Source organism: Hippocampus zosterae, chromosome 19, assembly GCF_025434085.1.
Source record: "Hippocampus zosterae strain Florida chromosome 19, ASM2543408v3, whole genome shotgun sequence".
NCBI classification, from domain to species: domain Eukaryota; kingdom Metazoa; phylum Chordata; class Actinopteri; order Syngnathiformes; family Syngnathidae; genus Hippocampus; species Hippocampus zosterae.
The window spans coordinates 5,813,204-5,828,795 of NC_067469.1; the positions used below are offsets into that span (position 1 = coordinate 5,813,204).

General features: G+C 47.7%; 1 protein-coding gene across 1 annotated transcript in view; it reads left to right on the forward strand.

The window, feature by feature from the left end:
* fut8b (fucosyltransferase 8b (alpha (1,6) fucosyltransferase)) overlaps positions 1-15,592 on the forward strand; it is a 67,809-nt gene that overhangs the window by 25,067 nt on the left and 27,150 nt on the right. Inside the window, exon 2 of the mRNA XM_052053154.1 lies at positions 8,272-8,842. Coding sequence (XP_051909114.1) covers positions 8,640-8,842 — 203 coding nt within the window. The 5' untranslated portion in view covers positions 8,272-8,639. The remainder of the gene's footprint in view (positions 1-8,271; positions 8,843-15,592) is intronic.

A 15,592-nucleotide genomic window follows, 5' to 3' on the forward strand; every position in this document is an offset into this window, starting at 1 on the left:
CCTTTTTAAAATCGTCCCGCCCAAATATGGAAGTTGTTGCTATCAAGTCGAGGGCTGTCATTTAAAGCCATCTCCCTGTGTGAATATAGTCAAAACAAATGGTTGCCGCATTTCAAGAAAGGTAAAACACTTTTGTTCCATCCCGATGGATGACTTAACTAGTTGGCAGCATTTTGTCGAGGCTATTAATCACCCTTGAAATGCTCATCAGCGCCGTCTTAACTCATTCAGTACCAGCCAATTCTAGACTAGTCTGAAAAAGACGTTTAAAACCGTCTTTGGGAGTGAATGAGTTCAATGACAGACGTCGCTCACCTCATTTCTCCAGGACGGCCGACGACCATTCCTGTCTCGCTGGGTTACATGCTCGGAAGAATCGGATTGGCTCGCCGGTCCGGAGGAGGAAAGCTCAGTCGATGCAAAAGGGTGCTGAACAAGCAGCGGCCCAGAGAAAGATTGATGGACGATGCTGTCTAGACTACTGTCAGCACCTGCTGCATAAAAACAACCAACGACACACACACACACACACACACACACACACACATTCCTGCACTTGTGGCACAGTGAGGACCGAGTAAAAAAAGGCCTGCAAAGCGAGGACCACCCTTTCTGCTTGACAAAGTAATGAAAAAAAACAACCAACGACACACACACACACACACAGTCTATTTGGAGTCTTGGCATATACCTGCCCATTGATGAATTGATCAGGGGTTGGGCAAGACCCCCTTGTTCCCTTTCCATCGGAATTCTTCATCTACTTAAAATGTTAAAAAAATAAAAAATAAATAAATCACCTTCTGTCCAGCTCTGCCGTTCGATCAGAATTTTTGATGGGCTGTTTCTGTACTCGGGCATTATTCGTGCCTGCATTGAAGAGAAAGGGTCACCCTTGTTGGTACTGTAGAGGTGTGAGATTCGGTCTCTTGTTTTTCCACATCTAAAGTTGGAAGTAGTAAATGGAGGAATGGTGTTTGTGGGTGTGATTGCATCGGCTGGTGAGATGTATCGGGTCTTTCATGTGCCGTTAAACCGATGTGATGCGAGCAGCCCGTTCCACTTTACTGGTCTATGTGGAGAGGAGAAATGCAGCGCTTGTTTCTGTGCTCAAGCTCTTTTTTTTAATGGCTAGGGAAGACTGTGGAAGATTTTCTCCTAAGTAAGATTTAGGACCCCCACCCCGCCCATATTTTATTTTTAAATAGAACATGACGTCCAATGCTGAGATAATGTCTGCACAGAAGATTGTGTCAGTTGCCCTTACACTAACAACATACCGTTCTGCATGTCCATGCGAGCCAAGGGCGGGTCGTCGTGAGTGATGATCGTGCACCCCCCCCGCCCCAGAGCCGAAACCCTTCGGTGTGCTGACGGGACTCTTTTGCCACAACGGATTAAACTTTTATTGAAGCGGTCAAAAGAGATGATGGCAGCCTGCCGCGGCATCTTGCAGACTAATAGCACTTTCCTCACAAGGCCTCATACATCAAGCCTTACACAATTCCGACAAAATCTACAGAACAACCGACAAAAGAGGTCACAATCGAGTGGGGGGGCAGGGGGGGGCGGCGTTCGAGCGGAAGGCGATGGGGCTGCGTGGTGCCGAGTGAGGGGAAAAATAGAGTCAAGTCAAGCGAACAAACGCGACGGAGCGCAGGAACGACTTTGTGATGGGGGGCGAGGCATTTTGTCAATACGGAGTTTGTTATGAGGCACGTCGGCAGTGCCGCCCAAACACCCTGCACCCCCCCAATTGGGAAAACTCCACGCAGGAAAACCAGAGTGGAGATTCAAAACCTGAGACTTAGCACTGTAAGGGAGGCAATTATACATCGCCACCTTAAATTGAAATTAATTAATTATGCAACAATTAAGTGAATTTTGCGCTCTTGGCGGACACGAACGTCGTCAACCCACCCCCCGTTTTATGGCACAAAAGCGCACTCGTTTGCACCACTTGACAGAAACACGGCTTAAAAAAAAATCAAACCTCCCCGCGCGGCCACTAAATCCCACCAATTTTAAGTGCTATCCTATCATTAAGAGGGACTATGTGAACATTTCTTTGCCATCCTGACCCAAAGTGAAGCAAAATACAAGCTCGCTGAAGTCTCTGCTAAGCGTTTCCCCAGTGGCTCTGGGTTCAAAAAATATTAAAGGAAGCTCGAACAGAACCCGAGCAAGAAGCAAATGGAGGTGTGAGGGAGTTAGCGAACGGAATGAAGCCGAAGCGCGGGTGGGGGGGGGGACAATGGCAGCGCAGCGGCAAAGGTGCTGTCGGGCAGGTGCACGGAGGCACAAAGGCGCCCATCTCGGCGTGTCAATTATTTATTTCAGAGTCTCCATTTATATTTATAGCTGCCGCCAGTTCACTCCAGGATGAATACGGGAGGATGCACCTCCGGGCATTTTTTGATTCTCAATTTCGTGCACATGTGTGAAGAAATTGGAGCGTGTGGAGGAAAACTTGAAGGGACAGAGTTCGGAGGGTATCTTGCTTTGGAAACAACCTTGGAGGGAGGAGGGGGGAGGAAGGGGGGGGGTCTTATGTAAGGATTTCAAATAATATGTTGCAGTTCTTCTAATTCAAAAGATGGATGTCAGGGGGGCGGCCATGTTGTTTACATCACCTGCTCCCCGCCCGCCCGGCCTTTGAAAAAAACATTTTTTAGAGAGAGCGTAAAATAAATGGAGATGTCACTTTGTGCTGCGGGGATTGTTGAGGTCACAGAACAAAGGCACCGAGGTTCAAAGACAAAGAGTTGAAGTAATGTAGCAGAAAGTGATGAATCGGTGGGAGCCGCGTGTTACAGTTCCATATAAAAAGTCTTTCTCTGTATTAGTCGGGACTCGGATCCCTTAGGGAACACTTTTTGACCCCCCCTGCCTTGGTTTCTACAGCCACCATCTTTCTTCCAATTACTACCTCCCACTTTACCAACAACACCCTCTTTATTTTGACCCTCCTTTTTTTCGTCGATCACCCCCTGCCTTCATCTCCTCTGTCAAAAACAGAGAGAGTGAGACAGAGAGAGAGAGACCACCTTGGCTCGTATTTAAAGGGGATGGGGAGAAGGGGGGGTTCTTCCTCAGCCAGGGTATAATGGGAGTCAACCGCAGATCGTAAATTCTGGGATAGAAGATGAGTGAGGTGAAAAAGAGAGCGTTTAAAGGCCTAGGCTGAGCTGGGAGTTTTATTAGGAGCTTATTGCTCGAGAGGCAGCAGAGCGCACCGTCACTCCTAACTTTTTTGGGACAGGATCGTCGAGATTGCAGGCGAGGTGAGACGTACTCGTGAACGCTCGGTCCCGGCTTAATAATTAATTGAACGTCGCTGATTGATCGGGTCTTGAAGCAACTAAAGCGGTGTAGCTTGTAGTACATGGCTCCGGCCAGCAGGGGCGCTGTCCGTGATGTATTTGGTGGTGTGCTGGGTGGATGTGTCCAATTTATGAATCTTTCGAGATTGGGATCGTCACGTCAGCACAGATCTCCACTAATGCTCCATCAGATTAAGGATGAAGCAGCAAAATTGAGTATTTTCAACCGGCAATAAACAACCGCCAAATAATGCTCTCCATTTTGCCCCATTTAGTTCAAGATGAAATTCTTCAAGAAGGCATTCGGGGATTAGGAATCGGCGCAAATGTGATTTTTGCTTCCTTTTGCTCTCTCCTTTGAAGTCCTCCGCTGCCGTTGTTTGTCATCTATCGCCTTGTCCTCCGGTGTCGGTTCAGCATTGTCCAGATCGCTCAGGGAAGGTTGGCGCTCCCTCTGTAGGGTTATGACGGGCCCTCACTGACAACCCCCCGTCCCCCTCCAACCTCACAAGCTGCACCCCAGGCTGGTAAAGGTCAGCCGTCATTGGGATTCATTCCAAAGGGGGCAGAGAGCAGAACTGACAGGTGTGGTTTGTGTCCAGTACAGACAAAGGTAGATGGATAACCCGGCCCTTTTCACGCCGTTAATGATGTCCAAGGTTCTTCGCGTCATCGGCTTTACTCAAAAAATGATGTTCCTCAACAAAAATAAATGCTCTTTTTTTTTTAAAAGAAATGACGTTCCTGCCATATAAATTCTGCCCGAATGCAATAGACTCCACCCCCCTCACTCATCCGTGTGTCACAAACACACGCTCGCCCGCAACGCGGAGCCAGTTCATCACCCTCACTGACGCAGCAAATTTAAAAAGCCGACCTTGACACGTCTCGGCGCCTGGATCCACCTTCACTCATCATGAGGCATCTCAGGCTGGCGGGTGAGGCCGTCGCTCGGGCCCGCCGCATTTTTTAGCTGGACGTAAAAAGTCGTAAAAGACGAGGATGATGGATGCTTTTTTAAAATTTTACTGCTAATCATGTGTCTCCCAGTTGTAATTAGAAACTTGTTTGCATGAACCATTACCACCAGCCTGCCCCCCACTAATTTAATGTGCCTTCATTATTGTGTGTGTGTATGTGTGTGTGTGTGTGTCTTTCAGCAAATTCTCTGCAGTGAGAACCTTGGAGGCAAGGCCGAGCGTTTCAATGCCAAACTGTATTGCAGTCGCAGTTATTTTTTTTTTTTCTGACGTTGTCGTTATGTCGAGGACAAGTCGTTTGGATTTCGCGGCGTGGAATACGCTTCCCCTCGCTCCCCCGTCGTTTGTTTGCTCAAGTTTTTTTTACTTGCCGCGCATGCACGGCAAATTCTCCCGCCGGCAATTAAGATAATAGAAGACAAAATTGACATTGTGGCGCTAACAGCGCCCCATGGCTGCGTCGTAGCTCAGGCTATTAAACAACAGGCGCAATTACCTGCCTTGCAGACGTCAGGACACGAGGGTGTCACTCTGAAGACAACTTGTCTCTCATCATTTGTTTACACTTGGGCCTCCCCATCCGTCGTTTGTTCTATATTTATTTTGCCTACGCTCGTATTACCCCAGTTTCCGGTATGTTGCTCACAGGTTATAACCCAGTCGTATTTTTCCACTGACGGCAAAATGGTTGACTCACACACGGCTCGTAGGGGCTCGGTGATGGCGTGAATGGTCTGTCTCTGTACGGATCGGACCCTGTGATTGACCGGAGATCCAGTCAAGATTGCGCAGTGCAATTTGACAGCCGTGTCTGTGCACCCAAGCGGTTTCCATTTCTAGGCTCTGACTTTATATTTTGAGACATTTGGCCTGAAGCCTTTCGTCATTCTATTTTGCAGTTATCGCGATTGGCCCTGATGCTGGTTATCGTTCCGTACCGTTCTCTGTGCTGAAGATTTTTGCAATTCATATTCACCTTCTCGTAATTCATGCCCCCATGCCCCGCCTTCTTGAACTTTGAAATGTTATATTCATGTGCTATTGAAATGAAGAAAAAAAGAAGCTCCTGAATTTAAATCCCTGACGTACACTGCCTGAAATGTGTCATATCTTGAAAAGAGAAATTCAGAAGTCGACCTTCCTTGAAAGGGAGTCCGGCAACATCCTTAACCTTAAGGTGACATGTGATCTCAATCACGGGAAGTTGTTAGCGACTAGCATAGCTTCGTGCTAACAACTTCCCGTGATTCAGATCTATGGTCAAAAAAGGTTGAGCGCCCCTGCTCCAAGTTGTTTTATTTTTCTTTACTGAAACAGGAGATTTAAAGTTAGTCGAAAAATAAATGCCCTTTTTCCCGAGGTCTGTAGCAAACACGCGGCATCCGGCTGATGATTTGCAGGCAAGTGGCAAATCCGTCGTACCCCAGAGTTTTATTTATAATGTTTTATTCTGACATGTTTGACCTTAATCGTAAAACTGCAGTTCTAGCGATTTGGATATTGCACTTTTGTCACATTTCAATCAGATTTTGATTAATCGTTCAGCGCCAGGCAGCGATTCACACTTTTTTTCCCCCATTTCATTTTATTTTTTGTGTTAAATCTGAGTCTTTCACATCCATCCCCGAGGAAAAGGCTGGAAATATGTTGCGAACCGCTCGCCTGGGCACCAAGAAAATAGCCAGTAAAGCTGCTTAGAGTTTATTTGTGGGCAAAGTGCGATGGCAACAGCTGCTGCTAAATTGCAATGCTTTTAGACACCATATTGCCCAGAAAACTATTGTCGAGGATCAGACATTAGTACTCCTAAAAGCGGTTATGTGGCTTGACAGCCAACATTTGATTGAGATGAGATTTAATGAGGTTTTCACCCAATCGTTACCATTTTGGCCATTTTTTTTGGTCAAAATCACGTCTATAAAGCACTGTAATGGGCAGCGCGCACCGTTTGGGTAATTTGCTGTCACGGTTGTGACCTCGAAGACCTCCCAAAGCAGTCCGTTTGTTAATACTGGTCGTTAATCACTTTCCGCGCTCACCATCATAAAACTGTTCTCCCCTTTTTGCCGGCGGTATTTTAAACCATGACGTTCATATAAAAAAAGAGGAGGAGAAAAGGTTCTCTGTTAATGCTCTGGTCGTTGTCATTATTTTTTTTCCGTTTCCTGTCCTCTTCCTTGATGCTTTTGCAAAGTATAAAGTCAACGTGTGGAGTTTATCCTTACGTTTAAGCTGAAGTCTCGTAAGAGTGCTGGAAGATTTTCTGCCGTCTCGTGTGACATAATGCATCAAAGTTTTTTTGTATTTTTTTAAATCCTCTAAGTCTTGGCCAGGCGGCCCGGTAGTCCAGTGGTTAGCACGTCGGCTTCACAGTGCAGAGGTACCGGGTTCGATTCCGGCTCCGGCCTCCCTGTGTGGAGTTTGCATGTTCTCCCCGGGCCTGCGTGGGTTTTCTCCGGGTGCTCCAGTTTCCTCCCACATTCCAAAAATATGCATGGCAGGCTGATTGAACACTCTACATTGTCCCTAGGTGTGAGTGTGAGTGCGAATGGGTGTTCGTTTCTGTGTGCCCTGCGATTGGCTGGCAACCGATTCAGGGTGTCCCCCGCCTACTGCCCGGAGACAGCTGGGATAGGCTCCAGCACCCCCCGCGACCCTAGTGAAGATCAAGCGGCTCGGAAGATGAATGAATGAATGAAGTCTTGGCCAATTTCCAAACGGTACATCTGCCAGGTCTTTGACTTTTTATTTTATTTTTTTGTGGTGTTGTGGGATCAACATAACGTTGGATTAAAATAAAGCACGTATTGGCATTTTCAAAAATATTGTGTTGTGAGTGGGAAGAAAAAAAATTAATGACATTCATGCTGGAGAAAAAGCTCCCACGGCTGAGCCAGAGCGGTCATGTTAGTGTAATGGAAGCCATCCTCAGCTGAGCTCCATGCATAATTCAGCGACGGACCTCATCTCGTCGCTTATTGCCGACTGAGCCGGCCAAGCCTTGGTGATGGATGACCTCTCTTGCCAGCTGACTCACATTGAAGATTCACTTGCTAGGACCGAACACGGGTCATGGCTGATGACCCCCCCCCCCCCGGCCCCCCAGGGCCCATCCTTGCATGTTGGCGTGGCGTTCGCTGCCGACATCAACCTGACAACGCCCGCTGCAGGGTGAAGGCTGTTGTCAAATCCAAGGCGAGATAATCTAGGAAACATTTTCAAATGGTATTTTCTGACTCTTTCTGATGATAATATCCTTTGATTTATTTTTCTTTATTGTCGTCCTCTATGATCCTCACTCTCTTATCGCCACGGTCCGAGGAAGCGCGCGTGACTTTGAAGTTTTTCTTCGCGCAACGGAAGTTAACTTCCAAATAGAAGTGGAATTGTTTTCGCCGTCAGTTTTATCTTAATATTCCCTCCGATGCCACCTGCCAGCGGCTGTGTGCCTCATCCGGCGCTTTTATATTTAGCGGTTTTAGTGTTCTGAACATAAACCTCATTACGGCTTTCAAACGCAGTGAAAAAAAAGACTTGCCTTTTTTTTTTGTTAAGTCCCAGTCGTGTATTAGCGTCTGGCGAAGGGCCCTCTCGCAGCTCTTATTTTCCATCATAACCCCCCCCCCCCCCCACCACTCCCCCCGCTCAGCACATCCGAAGCCTGCGTTGCTATAAGAGCAGTGAGGTCAGTCGCAACAGCAACTGCATTCACGAACGACTCTTCCGATATCCGTGACTGCGCATCTGCAACAGTGGAATGGAAGAGTCGACGTTGACCGGGAACAAAGCCATAACCGCCCCCCCCACAAAGGGGCATCTGGACAATGTTGGTTTGAGTATCCTGTTTTTTCCTGTGTCAAGCATTCAAGACTTGAACATTAAAGCCATGCGATCCTGCTTTGACGTCACACTGGTTCGGACCAACCCCAACTAACCTCACTCTCGTCGCTCTTGCGTTCTTTCCGCAGGGCACAACTTCAACAAAAGATTCCGAAGGGACTTGAAGGAGTTGGCGAGCCAGCCGGGCAAAGGTTGGCCAACGCCGAGCCGGGCGGAGAGGGCGGCGGTCGGGCCACCGTCGGGCAGACGCCTGAACACGCTCACCATGCTGTAGCGAAAGGAGAGAACGCCGGCTCGCAGCCTGGAGAGCACCCCCGAAACCTTTTTTTAACCTCTTGTCTACCGTCTGTCCAAAAATGCCAGTGCTAAAGTTGGCACTGCGTCGTTCCATGTGGTGACGAGGACACGAGTGGGACCGTCAGGTAGCCCAGCGGGTGGTTTGGGGACACACGAGCACATCAAGGAGGCAATTTCAAGGGGCGGGCGTGGTCACACCATGCGACCCTGGGCGGGTTCATGGCGTTGGATCACCCTGGTGCTGTTGGCCTGGGGGACGCTACTCTTCTACATCGGCGGCCATTTGGTGAGGGACAGCGAGCACCCGGAGCGCTCCAGCCGAGAGCTCTCCAAGATCCTGGCCAAGTTGGAGCGGCTCAAGCAGCAGAATGAAGACCTGCGGCGTATGGCCGAATCGCTCAGGTGAGGGGGGGGAACCTGCAACGCATTTGCCAAAGCGAACCTTGATTCTTATGAGTTGACTTGAAATGACAAACGTGAGCTAAGTAGCACTCAATGTCCAATCCTCTGCAGATTTTTAGCATCGTAGCTTCGGAACACTTCGGCAAACTACGGCCTTGTCGTTTAAGCCTGTTAACCACGCGGCGTCTTTCTCACATTCTGCGTAATGGAGAGGCAGATGGTTCTCCTACTGCTGTATGCTGACGGTGTTTCTTTTTAACACGTTAACAATAGTGTTTTGGTAAAGCTTCCGTGGGTGCGCATGCTTGAGCGGGGGGGGGGGGGGGGGCTCTTTGGTGTATCCTGATGTGAGCCGCGTTCACAGGAAGCGCACGCTTCAGATGTCGCCGTTGCCGCGTCTCTGTGATATTCAGATTCACTTTGACGCGGGGCCCTCATCACTGTTCCCAAATGCTCAAATCCACACACACACACACACACACACGCCTCGCCGCAGACAGCCGCTCCCCCGATTGAATCTTATCGCTTTTTGTAATTCTTCACAATTGCCCCCGGCAACAAAAGGTTGAATTCATTGGAAAGTAGAAAAACAAGAGCGTCTTTCGGCCGAGCGGAGGTCCAGATGGATCTCTGACACACTGTGTGATTGTTGCTTATTGCTAAGATTGTATTCGCAATTTCGAACCGGGGGCTCCGCAGCCCCTTCTTTGCTTCTATTGCAGTCTGCAGCAAAGCCATCCAAAATCACCCGACGCCACCTTAAGCTCGCTGAGCCTGTTTGCCTTTTATTCTTAGTCTGAAATGCTGTTTTTCCTCGCCGCGATATCTACTGAGCTTGGCTCGGCTCTCCCCTGCTTGGCGCAGAGTTAGAGCAAGCCTGTTTTTTTTTCCCTTCCAAATAGTGCGCCGCCACGCTGAATGTATCACAGGAGAAACTCCTTCTCCTGCATGTACCCGTCGACACGCAGAGAGACACGTTTTGTTCTACCAAAAGGACGACGACTGCAGCGTCCAAAATATCTTCCATGATGAAACCAAGGCTAAAGTTGTCGGCCATTGTTCCAAACCTTCGACGTCTTTATACAAGCCAGAAAAATGTTAACGCCTCCTAAATCTTACATTTATTTGAGCTGAATGGGGGACTTTTTGAATGGTGGCTTTGTTTGTGACGAGGGCTCTGCACGAATCTGTGGCCTCTCAAATTGAGAGGCCACAGACTGCACCATTTAAAATCGAATACTGAATCCGTTATCATGTGAGGATGAATATTAGCGTATCGTCGTATCTCCAAGTGTCGCAGAAATATGGAATAATAAATATATACATGCACGCGTGACGTATTCGAGAGCGACATCCGGCATTTTCACGTGGGCGGGAATATTCAGCCGGCAAATGAGCGTTCTATTTAACGGTTAAGCGGTCAGTATTACAACCCATCTAGGCAGCGTATCAAGTTCTTTGTCGTTACTTTGCTGTTGGCCTCTGATTCCAAGGCGGTATGCAAACTCGGACTCCGGTTGACCTAATGCTAGCTCACTGGTATGACAGACACAACATGAATGGACAGCATGGATGGATTTAAAACCTGACAACAAAAATCCCCAAACTAACCATTTGCCCATTGTACAGTGAAGGATCCTGGAAGTCATTTTCAACTAAAAAGGAAAACCTTTCTATAGGCCACATAGAGTCTCGGTCCACTCAAATGTTGAGCACCAAACATGCAGGATAAGCAGCTCAAGAGATGTCCCAAGAATCTCACTTTAATCGCATGGGTGGGAAAATGCTCACATTTGGCCAGGCTGCCTTTATGTGTGTGGACGTCGAGTAATAAAAAGCCCGTCGACAACTCCTCCAGCACCTCATCCAGGAGTGCCTATTATCCTTAAATGACTATCCTAATAGACGCGGAGCGAGCATTATTGCACTGCCCGTCATCCCTTTTCACAGCCCCCCCCCCTCCCCCGTCGAGGCTCACCGCCTCGCGCCGCCCTTCCCCGCTCCTCATTTGCATCGCCTCACCACCAAACTGCTGATGGAGGCACGGCACGCGGCCAGACTGCCGCCCGCAGACCTTTGTCACGGACCCACTGACTCGGTAAAAACTCACTAGCTTTCTGATTGACTAGCTCAGCCCACGTCTGACCCAATTCGCTGCCTGCGATGTCCTCCGGGTTTGGACTGGCAACATGAATGCGTCAGTGTCAACAAACCGAGACACTCTTTTTGAAAAGCATCCCCCGCTGACTTAAGATATTAAAAACCTTTCTGGACTGTTTCATGCCATGCCCGCTTCTCTCATTGAAATTCAGATCCATCAAACTTACATTAATGGAGCGGGCTCCTACTTTTTGCGTGGAGTTATTGAAACCAGCGACCCGCCAAGAACCAGTTACGGTTCAACTTGGGTTTGATGCGATGCACAAAATAACAGTGTTACGCTAGGCTATTACACAAAACACTGGACAGATGTGGATTATTGATTCGCACATCACACGTTATTAATTTGCGCCATGTAGCAATAATTTATCCTGGTCAATGGATTCCTGTGCCACAAATGCATCATTTTGCGTTATTGAAGGATCTCCGTCATTGAAAAAAATAAATAAATAAGATCGGGCAAATAAATTAATTGGTCAATGCTTCAAATTAGTATCACCTGCCCAGCCTTTGGTTAGTCAAGTCATTAGCAAGTCCGAAACGTAGCGCCAACCTCCCAATGAGGCAGTAGCCTTAATGAGAGATCAGCAGGGGGTCGAGAATCTCAATCCATCAGGCTCCGCCCCCTCTGCAGTTGCCACTCACCTCAGACGCTGAGCCCTCAGATCAAGCGGGCGCAGCGGCGCTCGCCGGGCCTGCTGGTGAGACATCGGCGAGCGCCAAGGGTGACGCTGACAGCTGGGCTGAGCAATGAGCTCCTGATTGATCCCCGGGCATGCCGGCAGAGGGATGGAAGGCGGGCAGAGGTGGTGCACAGGGTGCGAACAGATGGATGCTGTGAGGACAAGTGATGGACGATCAGGCCAAAAGATCATAACACGTTTGTGCTGTCCTCAACTCTTTTTAAGTACCAGGAAGGTGCAAAGGGGGATTTGGGCTCCTGGGCTCCCCCTGCTGGTTTTTCTAAGCATCAGCAGTTTCTTTTTTGGACTGATAAACAGTATTTGGTCTCGATGAAAGTGGATGAACAGTGAACCATGAAAAGTGTCTCAACACCATGACATCACCAGCCACTTGGACGCTGAAAACATTCATAAACTGTTATGTTGTTGTTGTTGAATATTAAAAAAGACAAAACAAATTAGCACCAAACTTGGACATGGGGTCCTGTGTTTACGATGGGGCCCTGTTCCTATGGTTAAACGAGGCTAAAGCAAATGCACTTTTCGATCGTTACGGTATTCGACCTCAGCTAATGATCTCTTGAGCTGGTCTAGCATAACATCTGCCCATCAGACAAAAAAAAATGCGAACTTGCCTCAGTGATGTTGCAGGCCTTTTTGAACAAAGGTCAACACATACTGGGTCCATTGCTGTGGGCTGTCAAGAAGGCCTCAGATCAGATTTGCTTGGAAAAGCATTGCAGCGTGCAAATCAAGAATGCGCCATTCCGAATCGCTATAATTGGGATTACAAGCCGTTGAGTTTGCGGTCCAGATTTTGGATACGGCACAGGAAGAAGACGTGTCGCACGGAGATAATTCATTTGACACAATCTGGATCGTCAACATACAAACTAAAATGATTGTCACAAGCGATGGCTTGTGACAATCATTTCAGTTCCCATGAGTGTTTTTTTTTTCTTTTTGCCAAACCTTCCTGCCCATTTGTGGTGTTGACTTAGCCCACCGTTAACTTGCAGCGACGCTGGATGTCGTGAGCTGGGGTATGCCGCGACCCTTCGATGACCCTCAACGGGTGGACGGAATGACGGGCGGATCCGTTTTAACGATATAGTCATCTGTCCCAGTATTCCAAGTCTGCTTTTTCGCACTGAGCTCCAATTTAGAGAGGGACCAGTGTGCCATAGCAGATGTTTGCAGGTCCTCTAGAGATGCCATCTGGCTAATTTTGGGGGGTGTGGGGGGTAGGGGGGTGTTTCCTAGGCCCCACGTCTGTGTGTTAAACCGCTGCTTTGTATTTTGTAGGATGCTTGCAGTCTATTTAGAGTGTGCGAGCGAATCGCTGCGCCTTGTCCGTACTCATCGCCGAGCGCGGCGATGACCTACTTTCACGACCTTGGTCAAGAGCCTATCATGTTGCGTGGTTACCGTTTTAGACGGACTTGAAACCCATAGGAAGTTATGTCACACTGAATGTAGGCCAACTTAATGTCGAGCCGTGTTACGTGATGTCGTTGGGGCGGGGTCCTTGACGGCGTCTTGTTATGTTTGTTTGAGGAGGCCATGTCAGATTGTAGCGCCGAGACAGGAAATGCATCTTGCTCATATGTTAACCAATGTATGTCGCTCTAGTGGACGCAAAGGGGAGTGAAATATATGGCCCTATACTTTTTTCTTTTTTTTTTTTTAACCCTGGGTCTAACATTGAATGATAGATCCTCATTTTTCTCAAAGTTACTTTCATGGCCTGGAAGGTAGTGTAGCCAATTAAAAGCGTCGTCGTCCCGATGCCCGCCGGCGACGGATGTTTGTCACTCGGTCAAGTCAAGTGTTTCAAACAGGGAGCAAATGGAGTTTGCATGCCTTTATGACTCATTAACGTGGCCTTCGCAGCACCTCATCAACGCCACGTTCCCTTTTTCTGCAAATAGTTCCCTGTCGAAGGTTGTCAGGCAGTTATTTTTTTTTCCTGTCTGGTTTGAGAGTACTAAAGCACTCATGTGTCAATCCCGTCGCGTAGTCGGAGGTATATCGCTATAGAATTCGCTTAGTAGTCGTCATTTTCAGCCTATTCAAAGTTGACCTTTTCAGCGCCATACAAATCAGGAAATACACGGCCTCGGATAACACAACACGAATGCGGCATGCGGTGTGGAATATGAGTTCCGCATTGACGCCGTGGCCGTAAACAAATGGTTACAATTCACCAGTGGTCCGTTTCGAATAGACTAGAACAACCGAGTCAGAACAGATGCCGCAAACCTGACTGAAAATACAAATTCGCCAGCCAGGCCAGTAAATGATGCCGTGCTAGTGAAGGTAATGTATTCACATCGCCATCCCTAGTTAGCTTGACTTTTCAAGGGCAGAGTGGTCACTGATCCGAAATTTGACATTTCCGAAACAGTGGCCACCCGCCGCATTAAAAAAATAATGAGCCAATTTATCATGTAGCATGTCTTGTTCCGTGCGTCACATCACTATTTGTCAATCATCCGTTCGGTATCACCGCCGCTTTTCCAACCCTCCTCAGTTTACGGCGCTTTCTTCTCAAGCGCCTTTATGAATGGGGAGCTCCCCTTTCATACGATTGCATTGAAGTGGAGAACCATTTCTTTGTCGTCATCCCCATCCAAGCATTGAAAAGAAGTCAGCGGGGAATTCGTATTTGGGATCTTGCGTCAGTCTCTGCAGTCTTTGTTTCCACTCTTCTGAGAAAGAAAAAAAAAAAAACGATGTTCCAACTGTGTCGGCAATACATCCCAAATGCAATACACAGCGGCCCAGCATGTTTGATGAATTGTGATCAACTTTACCACCGTGGTGTTTCAAAGTACAATTTATGACCCGGGCCCTGGGTCCACCAGCACCCTCTCCTTGCTGTACATCGTAAACTGCTGTCGGCTGCTTTGTTGATTTTAATCCCGGCAGATTTTTGTTTCTTCTGTTCTTGAATATAGAAATTGCTTTGTTTGTACAGTCCCAAAAGAGTTGGCAGTGTCATTTTCAGGCAGAATATATATATATATATCTTCTATATATATATATTGCGCGTCGTCCCGCACGTGGTCTGTCCTTCCGTCTGTCCCTTTTCAAAACGTACCTACTTCACCGCGCCGCTGCGCCGCTCAGGCAGTGGCTCACTACGATCGCGCGGGCATCTTAGCGGAAAAATGTTGTCTACCCACAAGCATTGCAATGAAATTGTTAGTTATTTAGTAGAGCTAAACATCTCTTTATTTTCGCGATAAGCAATGAAGATGAACAAAAAGTTGAACCAAGCAACAACACTTTTGTGGGCCAAAGGCCCACCTTACAAGCCTTCCGCAGAAACTAGCTGATGAGCCGCCCTCCGGCGAACCAGCTAGTATATATATATATATATATATATATATATATATATATATAATATATATATGCACGGTATATATAATCCCCCTATTCTAACGCTTACCATGGAGCTTTTTAAAAGAAAAAAAACATATTTGGTGGGCCCGCCTTTGTTGACTCACTGTTTTGGTCATTATTTAGTTTTAAGTCGTCCCTTTGACTATATCAGCCAACCAAGTAAAACAAAGTCTTCTCATTTTGTTGTCGGATTGATTTCATCCCTTTGAAACGCGGCATCTGACAAAAGTTCAGTCGCTTATTTGATGGACTATAAAGTAACCAAATCCCCTGGCCAGCTTCTGCCGTTTTTATCATGTGAATAAATATGCGGCCGGCGGCCTTGCGCAATGTTAGTACTGTGTGAAAAATAGGACTAGCTGCCAAGTGGTTCGCGCGTGTGGCTCATTCAGACATTTTGTAATTCAGGTCATTTTTTATGTGTCATCCACTGACAAATGCACCATTCAGTACTCAAAAAACCTTCGGGCTGCTCAGGTTTCAAGTACAGTGGAACGGC